Genomic DNA, 21,968 nt, shown 5'->3' with positions numbered 1-21,968 from the left:
CTAGAGGGAAATGGAGCAATGTCTAGAGAGCTTTGTCAAAACATCCCAATCATTCTTCACTATGGCTGTGAACTACTTGCAAGCATGGGGAAAGCACACAGATAATCTAAAAGATTTACATTGTCTCCTTTTAAAAAGGCAACCTCAGCGTGAAGCGATCCAGAAGGCAGCAGGCACACTGCAGGAAAAATGCCCCAATGTGACCATCAATGAGGATGCATTGTTTGACGAGGTTACTGGCATGCAAGAGTTTCTAAAGGGGGGGATCGCTTGAAGAATGGAAAACATCTGAGACACCGCTTAGTCAGAGATGGAGCACGGTGGTTACCCACTTCAAAGAGAACGACATCCCACAGACGAAGTAATGCACCAGTCGAGAGAGTTCTCCCAAATGAATGATATATGGACAGCAGCAAGAAATAAGTTCACTGTTCCTACCATCAAGGCCATGCTTATTGTGAAGACAAACTTCAACCTCCCCTGCCAGGAGTTCATGGAGAAGCTGGCCAAAGACAGAGCAATCCTGAAGAAGATACATTCTTCTGAGAAATATACAGATTAGGTTGGTACAAGTGGTAACTATATAATATAATCTTATCATCGTCTTATTTCTATGTTAAGTATTTCACATATACTATTGTCTGTTTTTTCAATTTTGCTCATGTTCTCTTCTGCTCTTATTCTACCCAGACTACCAGGACTACTGAATGGCTGTTCAGATTGGACAGTTGTCTTGTCTGTAGTGTTTCTGTAATATAGTTTTCTCTATCACAGTGTGCGTTAGACTAAATACATGAAACCGGAATTGTCCCCCCTTTTCATTTCTTAGATATTAACATGGGATATTTTAATGATATATTGACCGCCGAACTGGAAATGTCCCCGGTTTTAATTTCAGAAATCTGGTCACCTTAGTCTAATGGCAATGGAGCACTGATATGTTTTATCTATAATGTCTCTTCATATGACAAGGATTTGTCAGTAGATTGTCAAAGTGATTCACGAGGATGACTGCTAGCTAAGATTTTGAAAGTCTGTTGACACAGTTTTGGTCATGTAGTGCATGTCACATCAATAAATGGCAGAATTACATGCAAAATATCTCCTACATGCGACAGGGGCCTGTGAAATAAATATTACAATGAAACAAGTTAGGAGAGTAAGCTTGTCCTTGGTGACAAACCCTCAACCTTCAGAGCCCTATTCTACTTACCTGGTTCATTCAGGATAAATGTTCTTAGCCCCCGAGTGAGCCTGCCCCTGAACAAGTTAGTTCTGAAGGATTCATTGCCATATAAATTTACCAACATATCTTTATTAAGCCAGGGCAGGCAAGCTCAAGGCACAAAGTATTAGAAAAAATTGTTCTAATATTTAAAAAACCCAGTTCTGATAGCATGAATTGAGAGATGTTTTGTTTTTGATTAACTGGCAAAGTATAGGAAATATAAAACAAAGCTTACACATTCACCCACGACTTATATAAAATATGCTCAACTGGTTAGCGTGAAGAAAATGCTAGCTACCTATTCATTATTCAGACAATGTAGGCCTACAGTTGAATTTTAATTGATGGAAACTAAGTATGAACCTGCTTAAAATGTTTTGTACAGATGAAATAGGTCATTGTCTGTGTTTACCCATAGCTCAGTCTGTTGAGTGTCTTAGCATACCACTGCTTACTCTATAGTCATTGTCTTAAATTAACCACTGTCCTGTCAGTTTGTATTTGTAAATAATCTATTGGACCTAGATGGGGAGGTAGGACTGAATGTCTTGAAATGCTGAGACCTAAGGACAAACCACCATTCACGACTTGAACGAGTAGAATCAGCTGGAGTCCTGCGTTAGAACTAAAGTGTGCATACCCTGGAGTTAAGATAGGACTACTTTAAACCAGACCCACTAAAACCACACATATAGCATTGCCGTTGGATATATTAGCATAAATTGAAAGATCAAACACTCAATAATGCATCTTATTTTGTGGTTCAAAGATCACAATTGCATATGACTTCTCTTCAGACAGGCGATATGATGGGGAATGCTACCTCGCACAGAAACACTAACAGTCCTGGGCTCAGCTGGAACATAGAAAATGAGTAGGGAGATTTGTGAGAAGGGATAAGATTTCTCCACAGTAAACAGTAGTGGTTCTTGTTTCCCCAGCCCTAATTCAACTCTTTAGTGATTCAGAGTATGTACACAAATATACAGAAGACATTGGGTACATGAGATTATTCATAAAAGTCATTGCAAACACTTTATAATGCCATGGTGACTATGGATAAGTTCCTAACCACAAAGGCACTGCTGTGTTGGTTTGGCTGCGAGGACGATGACTTAAACAATCTTTTATGACTCAAATCACAGTCACTCTAGCCGATCGACGGCCGGCAACTATTTCTAATATATAAAACAAGGAATATGGTGTAGGCCTTAACACAGGAACACTTTTGAAGAGATCTTAAGTTTAAACTGCAAAATAATTATGAATCTTATTCGAAAACATTGGTCTTTTGTTTAACTAGGATCAACGTCATTTTTTGCATATAGGCTAACACATACCTCTATTAAGCGAACTATCAGGGCTTCGATGAAGCATGGACACACAAACGATACACAACTGGGAAGAGATGGCTCACTATACTGGAAATGGCATGGACAATTCAGACAGCAGACCTGTATATACAAATGTAGTTTGGGGACAGATCTTCTCCCATAGGGCTGCAGTCTGACTACATACATTTCTGTGTGAACTTTGGCAAAATGGGCAGGGAACACGTTAGAACAATGTTGTAAGTAGCCTGAGGAATATTAAATCATGATAGTTTCCCCATTTCATTAGCTATCGCATTCACGGACGGTTAGAAGTAGGATCTTGGACAGCAGGCTGGTAAGCACAACAGGTGGAACTGCCCCCCAGGTGGAAGTTAAGGCATCACATCTTGGAGGAGGCTGTGATGGCAGCTGCACCTCCACGGGTATACACTCTCACAGCGTCCTGTGAGAGGGGGAGGAGACAACGGGAGACAAGGAGATTTGAGGCTATTAAAAACACAATCTTGTTTACGAGGGTCCTGACAGAAAAAGTCACCTACTAAATAGAAAGGAAAAAGAAAAAAAGTACAAACTAAAAGTTCTACCTAAATACAATGTGTATGAAACTATTTAGTTAATGCAACTTTTGATTTTCATGAAGGATCTACAATATACTTAAAACTGCTCATGTAAATAATGCGACTACACTTTGATCTTTATTTTTCTCCAAATATTCATGATTTATTCCTATTCACCTGCACCAAGCCATCTCAGATGTGCGAGAGCTTTTCCTACTTTGACTATACTGCATCATTCATGGGGGACGACATGTTTACTGTTGCCTTGTTGACATAAGCTTTAGTGTCTGTTGACAGCAACAAATGGACTTACCTTCTTGGGCTCAGCATTGTTGAGTAGGGCCTGGACCCCGTTTCCATAGTCTGCATGCACAGCCATCAGGTTCTGAACCTGGAAAAACAGGGAGTGAGAGCAGAGAGAGAGAGGATCAGAACAGTGTTAGTGATGGTACTATACATTATTAAACACTACATTGTAAAGATGGCCTTTGTGGTAGTGAGGAAGATGATACCAACTTAATAACAGCCATAATTGCTGGTACTAATGATGATGAAAGTGATGACTTAGACAATCTTAATCATGGTGATGACGAGGATGAGAACTCACCCAGCGTTTCTGGATGAAGACTTGGGCTCCCTTCAGGGCACCAGCCATATTCTGACAAAGCCTCTGGCGCTCCTCCTCGTTCAGCACCTCAGTGAAGAAGGTACGCACCTGTAATACATATAGACAAAGGGTCAGGGCACTGGTCACATACACCAATCAGCATTAAGAAACTATCAATAAAATATTTATTTTATTATTTGTAATCATAAAGCATTTAATATGTATAATAACAAAGATTTCTTTATAGGGTGTATCATTATTGGCCCTGCCAGTGCAGTGCACACAGCTCCCTGTGTGTAGTAAATTAACCCCATGTCACATCAGCACAACCCCCTTTACCGGACAGGGAAGACATGAAAATGATGGGGTTAGTGGAAAAGTATGTTGTCGTTTTCCCTTGAAGCCAAGCTAACGATTCCGGATCACTGGCTTTAATCAGACTGATCCCACTAAGATCTGTCCACTACGGCAGAAGCTAGCATTCCTCGTTCTGACTTGCACCACCTGGCGTCAGTGCAAATCTCTGAGTCTCTAGTCTCCCCCTTTGAGAGTAACTAATGCATTGATCCATTGGCACTAAGTGTAATGTGTAACTCTTTAGGTTGACATTCAGTAACTGCATGTTAGAACTGAACCCCAACTTGCATTTTAAAATTGCTCACTGCACAACTCAGTCAATACTTTTTAGCAGTATGCGCCCGCATGACCTCGTAAGTACAAGCTTGATTGTGTAAAGGTAGCTCGATCCACAATTAGAATATCATTCTCTAGCAATTTGATAAACAAATGATTGAATTCATCATTCTCCTGTATCGATTACATATCATCATCATCATCATCATTTACCCTGTAACCATTGATTCATGTATTGATTTTTATCATTACATTTGTAGTTTACTTGTTATTTGGGGGGTTTTCTGATCCAAAACAAGCTCTAGAAAACTGTACGGTTTCACAAATCGGATACTAGGCTCATCAGATATACTGTACCTTCAGATAAATCAATGATTACTATTATTCTTTGTTCTGTCTTCGTGTGTTATTGCTACGATAACTCACGAGTCAGATACTCTTAAAATACAATGTTTGTCCAATAATCAACTGGTGCCCTCCATTCATAAAATATATTAATTCATAAAGTTTAGTAATAACTTAACAATATTCCCAACATACGGGTTCTCTACCTGTGTGACGTTATCGTCGTCAGTACTGTTGTAGCGGCCCACATCTGGGGACACCTTAAACCTGGTCTCCACGTGCTGGGGCTGGGTCTCTGGAGCACTGAAGCTGTTGGGGAAGTAGTTGGGAGCGCCAGCCTGGTTGTCGAACATGCACATGGGCCCGTCTCGCTGGTAGTTGGCCACACGGGTCCTGAAGGGGCAGTTGACGGGCAGCTGCAGGTAGTTGGCGCCCAGCCGGTGCCGGTGTGTGTCTGGGTAGGAGAACAGACGGCCCTGCAGCATCTTGTCAGGGCTGGGCTCGATGCCTGGGGGCATGTTGCTGGGGTCAAAGGCTAGCTGCTCGATCTCAGCAAAGTAGTTGGCAGGGTTTCTGTTGAGCACCAACCTCCCCACAGGAATGAGGGGGTACTCCTTGTGAGACCACACCTAAGGAGTAAGAGAGAAGTGTAGCTACCTCGCATGCCAACCAAGGTGCATGGATGTGCAAAAGAATTCCATGAACATGTAGGCTTGCACGACCCCCTTATTTTCACCTAATAATTATCCTGACTAAATAACAGCTATGAGAATCAGTTGCCAATCATACTAATGCTCACAGATGCCATGACACCATAACAGATATTAGACCACTGTCAGATCTTTAAGGGTTTGTGTTGAGGAAGTCCCCCCCTCTTGTGGAAAAGCCAGAGTACTGCCAATGTCTGGATATTCTGGGAATGTGTTGTTGACTCCAGGTTTAAATGGCTAAGAAAGTACAAAGACATCAGGTATTGCCGTCACATTCTTTGAAAACCAAGGGAACATATTGATAAATGCACCACCTATAAAGAGAGTGGTTCCCACATAACTGAATATTATGAGTAATAAAGCTGCAATATGTCACTTTTTGGGCGACCCGACCAAATTCACATAGAAATTGAGTTCTAAATCGTTCTTTCTCATTGAAAGTAAGTCTAAGAAGTGGTAGATCTGTCCTATATGCGCTACTTCTATGCTGCCCGTTCTTGCGCATTTCCTTTTGGTTTAGTACACCAGCTTCAAACACCTGAAAATACAATATCTTTGGTTATGGAAAATATCACAGTGGTTTAGATGGTACAATGATTCTCGACACAATGACTACTTGCTTTGTCACAAACTTAAATTAGGCAAATGGCGGAGCGATTACTGCTTATTGCATCTCTATGGTACCTTGGTCAGGTCAAAGGGGTTCCACTGGAACTTCTCTGCCTGCTCAAAGGTCATGACCTGGATATAAAAGGACCAGGAGGGGAAGTTGCCGTTGGCGATGGAGGTGTAAAGGTCTCGGATGGCATAGTCCGGGTCGGTGGAAGCCAGGTGCTCGGCATCCTCAGGTTTCATGTTCTTGATGCCCTGGTCGGTCTGAGATGGGAAGGTTGCTATGGGTTACTATGGACCCTGTCCCAATTTCCCCAACTACGTTTCCTTCTTTCCCACCATTACCCTCTCGTATCCTTCAGTTAATTAGGTATAGCTGACTCCTCTATCCATTTAAGTGTAGTGCATTTCACTAGTCCTGTACACTACATTATTTTTAATTGTGCTTTGACCTTGTAATGGAACTTGCAGTAGACAGGCTGACCCTTGGCGTTGACCAGCTTGAAGGTGTGAGAGCCGTAGCCGTTCATGTGGCGGAAGCCGTCAGGCAGACCACGGTCACTGAACAGGAAGGACACCTTCACAGAGACGAGAACAAATAGAAGACCATGAACAAAGACACATATTCGGTTATTAGCAGTTGAGCTATTGTAAGTAAATAAGATCTAGAAAAACGTAAGTATATAAGGATGATGTAATAATCAGGAATGGGATGCATACGCAGCACCCACCATTCCTAGACATAATGGCATAGCTATGAAGTTGTTAATGGCATGTTACTAAAATTTGGCTTAGTGTGGGGAGAAATCAGAAAGCCATCCATCGATCTACCGTGTGTGTGCATGTAAAGGTTTGGTTGCAGGTAGAGAGGAGCAACTACAGCACCTGATGCATACACTCAGGCCGCAGGCTCCAGAAGTCCCACACCATGTCTGGGTCCTTTAGGTGAGTCTGGGGGTTGCGCTTCTGAGAGTGGATAAAGGATGGGAACTGCACAGACAAAGGGATATCAGAGAGATGCGGTAATGGTACATATCATATGGGGAGATTAACTAATGTATAGCACCATAACACATAATATCCACCCATACACACAAAACATCTTGGTCTCACACACACACACTACACCCTGAACCTTGGCCACGGTAACAAACACACACACACACACACACTACACCCTGAACCTTGGCCACGGTAACAAACACACACACACACACACTACACCCTGAACCTTGGCCACGGTAACAAACACACACACACACACACACACTACACCCTGAACCTTGGCCACGGTAACAAACACACACACACACACACACACACTACACCCTGAACCTTGGCCACGGTAACACACACACACACACACTACACCCTGAACCTTGGCCACGGTAACAAACACACACACACACACACACCACACTACACCCTGAACCTTGGCCACGGTAACAAACACACACACACACACTACACCCTGAACCTTGGCCACGGTAACAAACACACACACACACACTACACCCTGAACCTTGGCCACGGTAACAAACACACACACACACACACACACACTACACCCTGAACCTTGGCCACGGTAACAAACACACACACACACAACACCCTGAACCTTGGCCACGGTAACACACACACACACACACACACACACACTACACCCTGAACCTTGGCCACGGTAACACACACACACACACACACACACACACACACACACGCACTACACCCTGAACCTTGGCCACGGTAACACACACACACACACACACACACACACACACACACACACCACCCTGAACCTTGGCAGCGGTAACACACACACACACACACACTACACCCTGAACCTTGGACACACACACACTACACCCTGAACCTTGGACACGGCCACACACACACACACACACACACACACACTACACCCTGAACCTTGGACACGGCCACACACACTACACCCTGAACCTTGGACACGGCCACACACACACACACACACACACACTACACCCTGAACCTTGGACACGGCCACACACACTACACCCTGAACCTTGGACACGGCCACACACACCTCACCCTGAACCTTGGACACACACACACACCTCACCCTGAACCTTGGACACGGCCACACACACCTCACCCTGAACCTTGGACACGGCCACACACACACACCTCACCCTGAACTTTGGCCACGGTAACACACACTACACCCTGAACACGGCCACACACACCTCAGCCTGAACCTTGGACACGGCCACACACACACCTCACCCTGAACCTTGGCCACGGTAACACACTACACCCTGAACACGGCCACACACACTACACCTTGAACCTTGGCCACGGTAACACACTACACCTTGAACCTTGGCTGGGCACAGAAGCTCAATCTTGACTCATACGCGTCTGGACTCACCAGCATGGCGTCCCTGATAAAGAATATGGGGGTGTTGTTGCCAGTAAGGTCCCAGTTTCCCTCGTCAGTGTAGAACTTGACTGCAAAGCCACGTGGGTCTCTCACTGTGTCGGCTGAGCCAGATTCCCCAGCTACATGATTTAGATACAATATATATATGACAATTAGAAACTCACAGTTTAAACAAGACATTATTAACAGATGAAAAAAATGACTGTCTATTTTCTGGTAATTATGTTTATAGGACATGTAGGCTAACTGTGTCAAATAATTAATCCAGATTGTTTACGGAGTGTGTCTTTTCTTTGGATTCCCAGCTAATTTCATTCCAGTAATAGCAGTTTTCCCACTGAGGCTTTGGGTCAGGGTTAGTGATGGACACTTGCGCATCAAGGTTACTACACTACGGACTGCTCGTCACTTGACAGCATCAATCATGTAGACAACACCATTTTCTCATGGGGCTCTTGCACAAGCTGTTTGTATAGCTATGGCAGGAGACTACTGTCCAGGCATCCGCTATGAGCGTTACTAGAGCTGTTATAAGAGTGTTAGTTGGTCAAATTAGGAATTTTCTATTCGTCAGAAGTTAACATGAACTCGGTCAAGGATTCTTCTGACCTCTTTAAGGAATACCTAGGATAGGATAAAGTAATCCTTCTACCCCCCCCCCCTTAAAAGATTTAGATGCACTATTGTAAAGTGGTTGTTCCACTGGATATCATAAGGTGAATCCACTAATTTGTAAGTCGCTCTGGATAAGAGCGTCTGCTAAATGACTTAAATGTAAAATATCGGCAAACACTGCTTTTGCAGACAATCATAAATCAGAGGCAATGACTAAAAGTATCGTAAACAAGCTAATGTTGGTAGCAAATACATATTACAGTGCTTCTTTACACATGTTCTTGAGGAAACAAGTAAATGTGTTTGTAGCAGTTTTATGGAAAAGCCGGAGGGAGCAACCTCAATAGAATTTTACTAATGTAAGTTTTGATTAAATACCAGGAAAGTATGATATAATAAAATACTAAAAAAAAATGTAATGTTGGCTAATGTAACCCGGTAAGAAAGTGGAGATGCTACGCGGTGGTGCGTCTTACCCACGGTGGAGAAGCGGATGGCGATAGGTGTGGTCTTTCCCACATGCTCAAACACCTTGGCCTTGCAGTAGCGAGAGATGTCATGTGTCACCTCAAAGTACCCGAACGCTCCTGTTGAGGAAGAGGCAGTGCATGGTCAGTTACCGTTGTATTTTATGTTAGCTAGTTAGAGATACACATTTTTTGTTCCCTTATCGAAGTTGCCAAAAAAAAACAAAAAAATTTTTTTTTAAAAAGAGTCCGTCCGTCACTGAAACCAGACGCCAGTCTCTGCTGTTACCTAGGGTCGGTTTCTGAGACTAGAGATGGCACAGCTAGTTAGGCTAACATAGTTAATCACTCCTAATTTAAAACCAATGTATCTTTACTGTCATTGTAGGCCGTGCAAAACGAAGTTACTTGTGTAACCCCGGTTCTCTGATAATATGAGTATGACGTATCACTATGGAGGTTCGCCAGGATCACCAACTATAGGAAGGTCCTACTGTATCAAAAGCATCTGTTGGAGACAGGTAGAGTGGCAAATGAGGTGAGCCCCTCACTTCCTTATAAGAAGGCACTCTCTCATTCTCTGGTCCTTCTCAAGCATGCTTCTCTTCCTCGCGCCCTTGCCAGCAAGGAAATGCAGTGATACATCCCACCTCATTATCAGAGAACCGGGGTTACGCAAGTAACCTTAAGTTCTATCAAATACTTGTTTCGATGTATCATTATGGGGATATGGCCAACTCCTGTATCGCAAAACATTCTCTGAAGCCACGATAGTCTAAACATTAACAATCTTCAAGAGGCACTGAAACTGAGGGAGTACGAACCAAGAAAGTACAGAAACAACCAGTTGGGAAAAACCTTGTAACAAAGTGAGGGGAAGCCCAAGCCGTGTCCCAAAAACAGTGCCCAAGATATAAACTCCTCTGTAGAAGAGGGCCCTTTCAGGCCCCTCCAAAGGCTGTCAATCTCACCATTATAAAACAATATAATGTTGCCCAATGAGGGAAGAACATAACACCCTTGCCTGAGCTCTTGTTCAGTCCAAGTAGATGTGCAACGAGCCATACGCCCTACTGAGGAAGGCGACAGGTGAAAAGCCATAGGCCCCAAGGTGCAACAATAAGAAAATGTCGACCTAGGCCAAAGGATGGGATTAGGTACATTAATCTGAAAAACCCATGGGCACACTGAGGGCGCAAACAGTGGCTGGTAAAGCACAGTCCACACACTCGCTTATGGGTGCCAAGGGCTGTAGCAAAGCGAAAGACAAAGAAATATTACAGCTCCACGCTGCTATGAAAATGTCTTAAGCACAATAGACATGTCCCAGGACTAGCTAAAGGCTTAGCGACTGGGCGTAAGCGACGTGCCCCTCCCCTCCGAAAAACGACATAATAGGGATGGATAAACGGCAATACTGTCAGGGCCTTGGCAGGCCAAGAAAGCGGCTAGTATTAACAAAGAAAACCTTTTATCTCTGTCCAAGAAATCCTGCAACGAGCATAGGACCATGGAAAACAGAGTAGGAAGGAACAGTTGGTTTAGTCATTCCACTTGTCCAAGAAAAACAACCCAGAGCGTGCATAAGGAGGCTGGCACTCTCTTCCAAGATTCAAGGGCCTGTCTTTTATTTATTTTTACTCAGCACAGTATTCCTAATGCTGGGAAGTAAAACAGCTATGTAACTGGTATGTCTTGGCCCTGTTCCATGGAGGGTTGTCAAGAGCGAAGATATCCCCAGCCTCTTGCTCCCAACTGATGGGGATGTCCGGTTATCTGAAAAAATTGCAGTAAAAAAATAATAATAAATAAGACAGAACGTACCAGATCATTATCTGAGGCTCTGACGTCTGGCGAGCGCGCAGTCCTCGCTCAGCCCCAGGCTCATGGTACGACCACAGCCTTAGATGGCACTATGGGAGGCACAGAGGTTTAAGTCTAATCACACAGATCTCCCCCAGGCATCTGGATCTAAGGTGTCTGAGTCCAGTTGTTTTCCCACCACCTCCATTAGATCAGCATGATAAGCCAAGAATCTTGCTAGTGAGGGGTTTGTCCTGCTCTTAGCTTCCCTGAGGCATGCGGGTACCACTGGGAGTTGCTTTACCGCAGCTGAATGAGACCGGTCTCTTCTCGTTGTATAGGTCCCTTAACGGGCTCAGAGAAGCCTAAACTCCAATGGAGACAGTGAGGGGAAGGAGTCGAGGCCATCCATGACCTCGCTAGGTTGCTGGGAGCTGAGCTTCAGCTTTCGCTGTTGGCTTGGAGGCGAAAGGGGCTATTCAGATAGATGCTCATTTAAACCTCAGACCTGCCCCAGTCAGCCGTGCTCACAGGACTCAGGGTCGTAAAGTGCCTCTTGGGCATGTTCCTTTCACAGGCAATTGATGCATAGAAGGTGGGTATCCTTCCCCGCAATCATGGAATCCCAAGTGCAAGAACGTGGGGGTCCAAGCGCTGGGCTAGGCTTGTCCTGGGATACCAGAGGCCATTGTGAGGAACAAGGCTTGCTTGGAGGAAAAAGCAACACCAGTTGTAAGAACAACAAGTAGACTGCGTAGACTAGCTAGTTAGAAGCCTTGCAGCTGGTGGCTAGCAAATGGTAGCTTGTGTAAACATTGTTATGAGCTAGCTAGTTAGAAGCCTTGCGGCTAATAACTAACAATAATGAGCACAGTAGAATGCTATAATCACGAGGCTAGTGGAGCATTAGCTAGCAGCAGAGTTAGCCCGCAGGTAATGTGCTCCCATAATAGAAGGAACCTTAAGGCTGAGAAGGATGAACGTAGCTAGACGAGAGAAGGGAGCTACCAATGCTACCGTGTTGCAGGTAAGGTATGCTAGTGAGATTCGCTTGCATCTCAGTGAGCTAATCGAGTTAGCCTTGCAGCTAACCGAGTCTCAATAGCTTGCCGTGAAGCTAGCTACCAAAGGAGACCGAAAAGTAGAAAACCTTTCGAAATGCTCTGAAGACCTACGGTTGGCAGCGATATCCTTCATGGTTCGCTTGTAAGCAGTTGCGCAGGAAAACAGGGATCAATCGTGCAGAGGAGAGCTAGAGTAATGCTTTTCACAAGAATGAATGACCACATGGTGGGCGAGTGGCTCGTTATAAGGAAGTGAGGTATCTCACCTCCTTCGCCACTACCTACTTGTCTGCAACAGATGCTTCTGACAGGTCCTTCCAAGAGTTGGTGATCCTGGCGAATCCCCATAGTGATACATCGAAACGAGTATTCAAAAGAGAACCACTGAACTTGTCATTAGACAAAATGAGGTGAGGTTATATTGAACTTCACAAACAAATGTGCTGCCTTCACCATGTTGAGTACACATTCCTTGGAAGATTAGTGAGTAAACACCTGCAAATAAAGCCATACATGTGGTGCACTTTACCCCTCGTGTAGTGGGCCAACAGATCGTCACATGATCATGGTCTTTATAATATTAGACTGGAGAACCGCTTACAGTTGGCTTTTTGGCGTAGACCCAAAAGTAGGCCCACAATTGATAACTACATGTCTAGGACAGGGTAGTGTTTCTCCAACCAATACGTGAAGCTCCACTATTAAGTAAAACATCTAGTGGTGTCTGACTGTCTTTCCAGCTCTGTCATTTCTGCTTGTCTAAACAGCTTGACACATATACTGAACAAAAATATAAAACGCAACATCTAATGTCTTGGTCTCATGTTTAATGAGCGCAGAAAGAAAATTGACCAACATTTTTCCACAAGCACAAAATGCTTATTTTTTTGCACACAATTGTTTACATCCCTGTTAGTGAGCATTTCTCCTTTGCCAAGATAATCCATCCACTTGACAGGTTTGGCATATCAAGAAGCTGATTAAACAGCATGATCATTACACAGGTGCACCTTGTGCTAGGGACAATAAAAGGCCACTAACGTGCAGTTTTGTCACACAACGCCACGTCTCATGTTTTGAGGAAGCGTGCAATTGGCATGCTGACAAGACGAACGCCCACCACAGCTGTTGCCAGAGAATTGACTTAATTTCTCTACCAACGTCATTTTAGAGAATTTGGCAGTACATTCAACCGGCCTCACAACTGCAGACCATGTGTGTGGCATATCTGTATTCCCTGTCATGTGAAATCCATAGATTAGGGCCTAATGAATTTTTTGCAATTTACTTATATGAACTATAACTAAGTAAAATCTTTGAAATTGCTGCATGTGCGTTTCTATTTTTGTTCAGTATATATTGCATTAATGCCAATCAGTGCCAGTCTTAAATTCATTGGTAGTGCTGGACACCCACCGCCTCCCTTGGCGTGCACCACCCTCTCTGGGATGCGCTCACGGTCGAAGTGTGACATCTCATCTATGAACGGGGTGTCCTGCACCAGGAGGGGCCCCTGGGGACCTGTGGTCATTATATTCAGCTTGTCCCCTACCGGGTGACCAGCCCCTGTGGTCAGGGTGTCTGGCCTCTGAAGGGAAAGCAACGGAATAGACATTATACATAGCGAAGACATTGAATGATCAAATGCTTTTTATTTTTACCTTTATTTAACTAGGCAAGTCAGTTAACAACAAATTCTTATTTACAATCACGGCCTCATTGCTTCATTCATGCTATTGTTACAATTCAATATTGGCCAATTCAGACTTAAGAAATGTATGCCTTTCCTAAGCACTTCTCAATAATTGGTATTCAGATTTACCTTATGCAGGTGCGTAACGGGCTTTGCAGGCATGGTTCCCTCGCACGCTCGGAATACATTTTTACCCCTTTTTCTCCCCAATTTCATGATTACGAACTTGTCTCATGGCTGCAACTCCCCAACGGGCTAGTGAGAGACGAAGGTCGAGTCATGTGTCCTCCGAAACATGACCTGCCTAACCACGCTTCTAGGGTCCATAGGGTCTATTTTTCTCCATTTCCACCTGACTGACATGCCCAAAGTAAACTGCCTGTTGCTCAGGCCCTGAACCCAGGATATGCATATAATTGGTACCATTGGAAAGAAAACACTCTGAAGTTTGTAGAAATGTTAAAATAATGTAAAAGAGACAATAACACAATAGATATGGTAGGAGGAAAAAAAAAAAGAAAAAAAAAAAAGATTTGATTTAACTTCTTTGGGATAGGTGGCAGTATTTTCACGGCCGGATAAAAAACGTACCCGATTTAATCTGGTTACTACTCCTGCCCAGAAACTAGAATATGCATATAATTAGTAGATTTGGATAGAAAACACTCTAAAGTTTCTAAAACTGTTTGAATGGTGTCTGTGAGTATAACAAAACTCATATGGCAGGCCAAAACCTGAGAAGATTCCATACAGGAAGTGCCCTGTCTGACAATTTGTTGTCCTTCTGTTGCATCTCTATCGAAAATACAGCATCTGTGCTGTAACGTGACATTTTCTAAGGCTTCCATTGGCTCTTTAAAGCCGCCAGAAAGTGGAATGGGGTGTCTGCTGTCTCTGGGCAAAGAACAGCAGCAGAATTTGTAAGTGGTCAGCCTGGGGACAGTGACACTGGAGATGCGCGGTCACGAGACTACTCCATTTTTTTCTTTCAGCCTTTGAATGAATACAACGTTGCCCGGTTGGAATATTATCGCTATTTTACGAGAAAAATAGCATAAAAATGTATTTTAAACAGCGTTTGACATGCTGCTAAGTACGGTAATGGAATCTTTTGATTTTTTTTGTCACGAAATGCGCTCGCGCGTCACCCTTCGGATAGTGACCTGAACGCACGAACAAAACGGAGCTATTTGAATATAACTATGGATTATTTGGAACCAAAACAACATGTTGTTTAAGTAGAAGTCCTGGGAGTGCATTCTGACGAAGAACAGCAAAGGTAATCAAATTTTTCTAATAGTAATTCTGAGTTTAGGTTGTCCCAAACTTGGTGGGTGTCAAAATAGCTAGCCGTGATGGCCGAGCTATGTACTCAGAATATTGCAAAATGTGCTTTCGCCGAAAAGCTATTTTAAAATCTGACAACGCGATTGCATAAAGGAGTTCTGTATCTATAATTCTTAAAATAATTGTTATGTCTTTTGTGAACGTTTATCATGATTAATTTAGTAAATTCACCGGAAGTTTTCGGTGGGTATGCTAGTTCTGAACATCACATGCTAATGTAAAAAGCTGGTTTTTGATATAAATATGAACTTGATTGAACAAAACACGCATGTATTGTATAACATAATGTCCTAGGAGTGACATCTGATGAAGATCATCAAAGGTTAGTGCTGCATTTAGCTGTGGTTTGGGTTTATGTGACATGTATGCTTGCTTGGAAAATGGCTGTGTGATTATTTGTGTCTATGTACTCTCCTAACATAATCTAAATGTTTTGCTTTCTCTGTAAAGCCTTTTTGAAATCGGACAATGTGGTTAGATTAACAAGAGTCTTATCTTTAAAATGGTGTAAAATAGTTGATTGTTTGAGAAAATTGAATTGTGGTAATTTAGTTGGTTTTGTATTTCGCGCAGTGCGATGCCATTGGCTGTTGGCTAGAGGTTCCGCAGGCGGAACGGGGTTCCTCAACAGGTTTTAAGAGCCCATGCTCTTCCATTAGAACGTATAGGGAAAAAATGTAATCTAGCTCCCCGTATGCAATTCCTATGGCTTCCACTGGATGTCAGTAGTCTTTGTTCAAGGTTTCAAGCTTGTTTCTTCCCAAACGAGGAAGAATTAAGAGTTTAGTACTGGGATACAGACTTGAAAATCAGTCTATGCGCGCGCGACGAAGAGAATGCACACCTGCTAATATCCTTTTCCTATTGAAATATTATAGTTTAATTACATTTTAGGGAATCTGAGGATTAAATAAAAACGTATTTTGACTTGTTGTAACTAAGTTCAGCGGTAGCTTTTTGGATTCCGTTCTCTGCATGTTGAACGAGTGGATTAGTCAAATCGATGGCGGGACCTCTATCCCAGAGAGGTTTTAACACCCCCTCGCTTAACCCGGAAGCCAGCTGCACCAATGTGTTGGAGGAAACACCGTTCAACTGACCACGACGTCAGCCTGCAGGCACCCATCCCGCCACAAGGAGTCGCTAGAGTGCGATGAGACAATTAAAGTCCCCAGGCCAAACCCGGACAACGCTGGGCCAATTGTGCACCGCCCTATGGGACTCCCGGTCACAGCAGGTAATGACATGAACCCCAGGCTGTAGTGGCGCCGTAACACTGCTATGCATTGCCTTAGGCCTCTACGCCACTCCGGAGGCCAGAATAATTTTAATTCAAACACTGAAAACCCTCCCACTTGCTGGCCAACAGATTTTCTCGTGGAGTTTTCATACATTTGGGCTATCAGTACATTTATATAAAGCCATTAGAATTTTAGCAACAGACTGAGTAAATACCCAGCCAGCACAGTGCACCTGGGCCGATTCTGGCTGAGAGTCGGGGCACTCGGCTGAGATTCAAACTCGGCCGACATCATGTGACCCGAGTCTGGGCCGAATTCGGCAGTATTACTTATGGCTAGGATGCTGGGATTGAGCTTGGGCCAATTCCGATGTGAGTTATCTGGCTCAAATGTATTACTTGGGACTCGGGCCGATTCCGATGTGAGTTATCTGGCCCAAATGTATTACTTGGGACTCGGGACGATTTACATAGTTAACATTTCAGGATTTATTTTTCCATATTTTCTCATTGTTTCTGTGATCCAAAAATATAATTAACATTTAAGTGAAATTCTTTAAGAGTCCTGTGTAGTATTTTGATACTTTGTGGAGGGAACTTCCCGAGTTCGCAAGTTTTGAGGATGCGTGCCATCGGCATGCCGACAGACGTACACATTTATTTACATTTGCATCGGGCCGCTTCTGGGGGGATTCTGGGCAGTCATTCATTTTGATTCCGAACCGATTCAATCAGTTCCGGCCTCCCGGAAGAGGGCTGCTGCTGGGCCAAGTCCTCATTGCTAGCTGGGTATATGGCGAATGAAAGAAAGCCATGCGTTTACTTGGTCTCATCACAGACAACTTTATAATTTTAGTTGACTTGCAACTACTTATTAATTTGTATCTCCTTGTCATACGAAATGGGTAATTGACATCCACAAATTAATACATACCATAGGTAACATATCATAGAGGAAGGCCAATTCCTCTAAACGGCTTCTACCCCAAAGCCATAAGACTCTAGTCAAATGGCTACCCAGACTATTTGCACTGCCCTCCCCCCCTTTACACCACTACTACTCTCTGTTGTCATCTATGCATAGTCACTTTAATAATTCTACCTACATGTACATACTACCTCAACTAACCGGCGCCCCCGCACATTGACTGTATCGGTACCAGCCTGTATATATATAGTCTCGCTATTGTTATTTTACTGCACTTCACTGTCAGGTCTACTACACCTGTTGTATTCTGCGCATGTGACTAATAACATTTGATTTGATACTAAACGAGTTGCTATCGCCGGCTCCGCGCTTTCCTGATCGTGGTATAGCCGCGTTCCGACTAGAGAGAATGTAATGAACGTCTAATCAGATTATTGTGGCTAGAAGTATTCTATTCTATAAAAAAAAAAAAATGCAAGAGCTTAACCTGCAAGTGCTAAGCGAACGTTAGCTAACAGCAGCAATCCGCTAGCAGCCACCTAACAATTCCTGACCCCCCCCTCCCCTCGCACGACCAGAAATGAATACAATTCGAACACAAATGCGCGTTGACTTTGTACGAAATGTTGTGGAATTGTATAGTGCCAGGGTTCTTAAATGATAGGAAATGTGTTAACCGATACAGCTAACTGTCGAGCCAGGAGATACGAATAGGACCCTGGACGACCTCACCCGTTTCACAACAAACTCCCCTTGCTTCGACTGCGCAACATTATCGTCGCCTCTATATAAATGGAATCATCGAAGTGGACAAACCTGAGCGCTTCGGCCCTCTTTCCATAGCTTCATTTGATCGGTTGCTTTCCCTCTATCATCAGCCATCGTGAAAGCAAAACTTTAAACCAAAAAATGCGTGAAAAATGGATACGCTTGCTAGCTAAATAGCAGAGTTTATGTACTTTGTACGGCTTGGCTCCTCCTCCTTGGCTAATGTGTATTCATTCCGCCGATTCAAGTTGCGAAACGTTTCTAAAACGGGCGGGACTTCTCAAAATAATTCCAATAGGAACTCTCGTTTTTAGTTTGGACTAATAACCTAGCTAGTTCGATTGACTGGATGACCTAGCTAGCTAGCTACTTTCGGACCAAAGGGCAAGAAAGGGAGCGACAAAGGGAGAGATAAAAGGGAAAGAAGCAGGGAGATAACAAAATCATAGATAGCATAGCACAAACATGTTAAACCAGGCCATTTGTTGCATTTCTTATATTTGAAACAATGTTTACACAATACACATATTTGGTGGCACAACCATAACTAGTGCTAAACAAGTGCATGCATGGCATTGATCACAAAATGCAAATGCTCACTGTAGGCTAAATGAAAATATTGCTTCAATAATGAATTTGGCACAGTAGGAAATATTGCATCACATTGTTGATTGTGGAATGCAAAGGACTGGTAAGGAATGGTTGCCCAGATGCAGCATTTAACAAGCTTCTTGTTAGAATTTTTGTTGAGGTTATTGAGTGACAATACTGTATTTTGTGCCTTTAAATGCATGGTTAGTTTTGCACTGAATTAATAAAAATCACATTTGCCAGGTAATAAGGGCGATCTGACCTGTTTATACAATGCAAGGGGAGGTCACTTGTTAATTCACATTCTGTTGTACAAACATTATTGCCAAATTGTTACAGATAGCAAATAAAGGTCTTCATTGCATCCCCTCACAATGCAACCAAGTGAAGTAATCAGTTACATCCAAGTCAACAGTAATGGTTGTCGAGGTCAACATCGATAAAGCTCATTTTAGTATTTTATGCATTCACCTAGATAATATGGTGCTCTTAGTCCAAAAGTGAGTCCAGAAGGTTATGTTTAGCAGTTTAAAGCAGATAGAGGATAAAATGGGTAAAACTGACCACTAAATGCATACACAAACAATTATTACATGTTTATAAGGGCTACATATGCATGAGATATGGCTTAATTGTGGAATGCATTGGATGACATACCTTTTAAGACATAGTAAATCGCTCTACTGAATTAATATTCACCTGATAATGTGTTTGTGTAACTGTAGTATTGGCTTTTTGATGATTATGAATATGCAATGAAAGTGCACACTAATTATCAACATAATAATAGTAACATAATAATACATATTCATATTTGAATGAATAAAACTAAAACAAAGCAATTGTACATTATTTACATTCCTAACACTGTTTTATCAGAATGACATTGCAACTTGTATTGCATTTATTATGATACAAATCGTACAATGCAACAAGTTATAGTACCTATATACCTGTTAGGTCAGATTTGGGCACCCTGTTACAATTGCTACAAATTACAATTGATATCACCTGGATTTGAGAACCTGGATTTTAAAAAGCACAAGAAGATATGATACATACCAAAAACCATACTAGGAAAAGTTTGTCACTCTCACATTTTACAAATGATCACAAGCAAATCTGATAAAGCTTACCACGCCACCTGCCAATTAGTCTCCCATACCACTAGGTGCAGAGTAAGACTGGTTTCAAAAGACAAATGAGTAGTTTCCTGAAAAAAGAAGCTATTTTACCCCTTCCTTTTTTATTCTCCCTATCTGGAGGACAGTAAAATAGTACTACAGTAGGCACCATGCAAAGAGGAGTGACCGGCAGGGTCGGGATCAACTCCAATCCAATTCATTCAATTTAGGAAGTGGAAAATCCTCCTTGAAAATAAATGGCACTTTCACAATTATCAAACTGAAATTTCAATGTATCCCCTGAATGGAGTGAATTGAAATGGAATTGAGCCCAACCCTGGTGACCGGAGGTACGGTACAGAGGGAGATGGAGGGGTACTAGGTCCTCCGCAGAGGGTGCCACATGGACACAGGTTTCCTCAGTGTTGCCAACATCTGGTTCCAGTGGGTGATGCCCATGCCACTCGCCTCGGGTCCGATAATCACGTGACCCACGTTCTCGCCCCTGCCGTCGTCAGTGCCCTCCGCCACTGTGATCCTCAGGGAGAGTTCCTGAAGAGGGAGCACAGTGTCAGCACCAGTCCCAACATAGTACAGGGCAATCCTTTTATAGTAATCAAATCAGTACAGGACAATTTGATCACCATAAACGGTTGACCACTGTAACTGTATTCACTATAAGATTAGTGCACTTTAGTACTCCAGAGAGGGTCAACAGTGAAGTCTGTGGTTCACAGTGGTAATGCAGTCTAACAACAATGGCTCAACCAAAATACCACCATAATGTCAAATTTCATTTGATTAGAGCAAATTTCATTTGACTAAACAATCCTTTCAGCTGTCTATTCCCTACCATGGTACCATCCCTTCCCAGTGTCACCTGTAAGACGACAGCAGGCACAGAGAAGATCATGGCTTCGTTGAAGATGGGGTTGGTGTCGTCTCTTTTCACGGAGGTCTTCTTCTTACTGATCTTCTTACCATCTTGCAGAAGGTACACTTTGACAAAGGGATCTATTAACAGAGAGATTGACAGCTTTGTTCACAAACAATTTAAATACCAAAAGTGTGATCAGAAATATTAGTCTGTGTGTGGAGACTGCGATAAAAGTAAAACAAAAAAGAGATGTTTTAACCCATGCGACCATTGTTCTTCATATTTAACTTTGCATGTTAGCATAATGTGATGGTAAATATTTCATTTTACGAAAATCTACCCACTTTGAGACATTCATTTCTAGTGATAATTGGGCAAATCACTTCGCAAATAGCAAAATGGAAAGATACATTGTTGAATGACTGGGTAATATACAGCTAAAAAAAATAAAGGGAACACTTAAACAACACATCCTAGATCTGAATGAAAGAAATAATCTTATTAAATACTTTTTTCTTTACATAGTTGAATGTGCTGACATCAAAATCACACAAAAATAATCAATGGAAATCCAATTTATCAACCCATGGAGGTCTGGATTTGGAGTCACACTCAACATTAAAGTGGAAAACCACACTACAGGCTGATCCAACTTTGATGTAATGTCCTTAAAACAAGTCAAAATGAGGCTCAGTAGTGTGTGTGGCCTCCACGTGCCTGTATGACCTCACTACAACGCCTGGGCATGCTCCTGATGAGGTGGCGGATGGTCTCCTGAGGGATCTCCTCCCAGACCTGGACTAAAGCATCCGCCAACTCCTGGACAATCTGTGGTGCAACGTGGCGTTGGTGGATGGAGCGAGACATGATGTCCCAGATGTGCTCAATTGGATTCAGGTCTGGGGAACGGGCGGGCCAGTCCATAGCATCAATGCCTTCCTCTTGCAGGAACTGCTGACACACTCCAGCCACATGAGGTCTAGCATTGTCTTGCATTAGGAGGAAC

The 21,968-nt window shown here is 43.0% G+C and overlaps 2 protein-coding genes across 5 annotated transcripts in view; both read right to left on the bottom strand.

Moving 5' to 3' along the window:
* Positions 1 to 1,295: 1,295 nt before the first annotated feature.
* On the bottom strand, positions 1,296 to 18,725 carry cat (catalase). 4 transcript variants are annotated; one of them, XM_014123794.3, is made up of 11 exons: positions 18,419 to 18,725; positions 13,811 to 13,982; positions 9,537 to 9,647; positions 8,434 to 8,564; positions 6,912 to 7,016; positions 6,479 to 6,604; positions 6,099 to 6,290; positions 4,911 to 5,333; positions 3,727 to 3,834; positions 3,433 to 3,510; positions 1,296 to 3,004 (listed from the first exon to the last, which is right to left on the bottom strand). In XM_014123794.3, the coding sequence occupies exons 1-11, from the start codon at positions 18,482 to 18,484 to the stop codon at positions 2,942 to 2,944; spliced, it is 1,575 nt and encodes a 524-aa protein (XP_013979269.3). In that variant the 5' UTR covers positions 18,485 to 18,725; the 3' UTR covers positions 1,296 to 2,941.
* Positions 18,726 to 20,071: 1,346 nt separating this feature from the next.
* syt12 (synaptotagmin XII) overlaps positions 20,072 to 21,968 on the bottom strand; it is a 42,074-nt gene continuing 40,177 nt past the window's right edge. Inside the window, exons 7-8 of the mRNA XM_014123832.3 lie at positions 20,966 to 21,099; positions 20,072 to 20,637 (exon numbers count right to left, since the gene is read on the bottom strand). Coding sequence (XP_013979307.1) covers positions 20,464 to 20,637; positions 20,966 to 21,099 — 308 coding nt within the window. The 3' untranslated portion in view covers positions 20,072 to 20,463. The remainder of the gene's footprint in view (positions 20,638 to 20,965; positions 21,100 to 21,968) is intronic.

The sequence above is a fragment of the Salmo salar genome, chromosome 10 (assembly GCF_965601325.2).
Source record: "Salmo salar chromosome 10, fSalSal1, whole genome shotgun sequence".
In the NCBI taxonomy this organism is placed as follows: Eukaryota; Metazoa; Chordata; class Actinopteri; order Salmoniformes; family Salmonidae; genus Salmo; species Salmo salar.
Note: the sequence above shows the minus strand (reverse complement) of the source record. Positions and strands in the feature narration are given on the sequence as shown.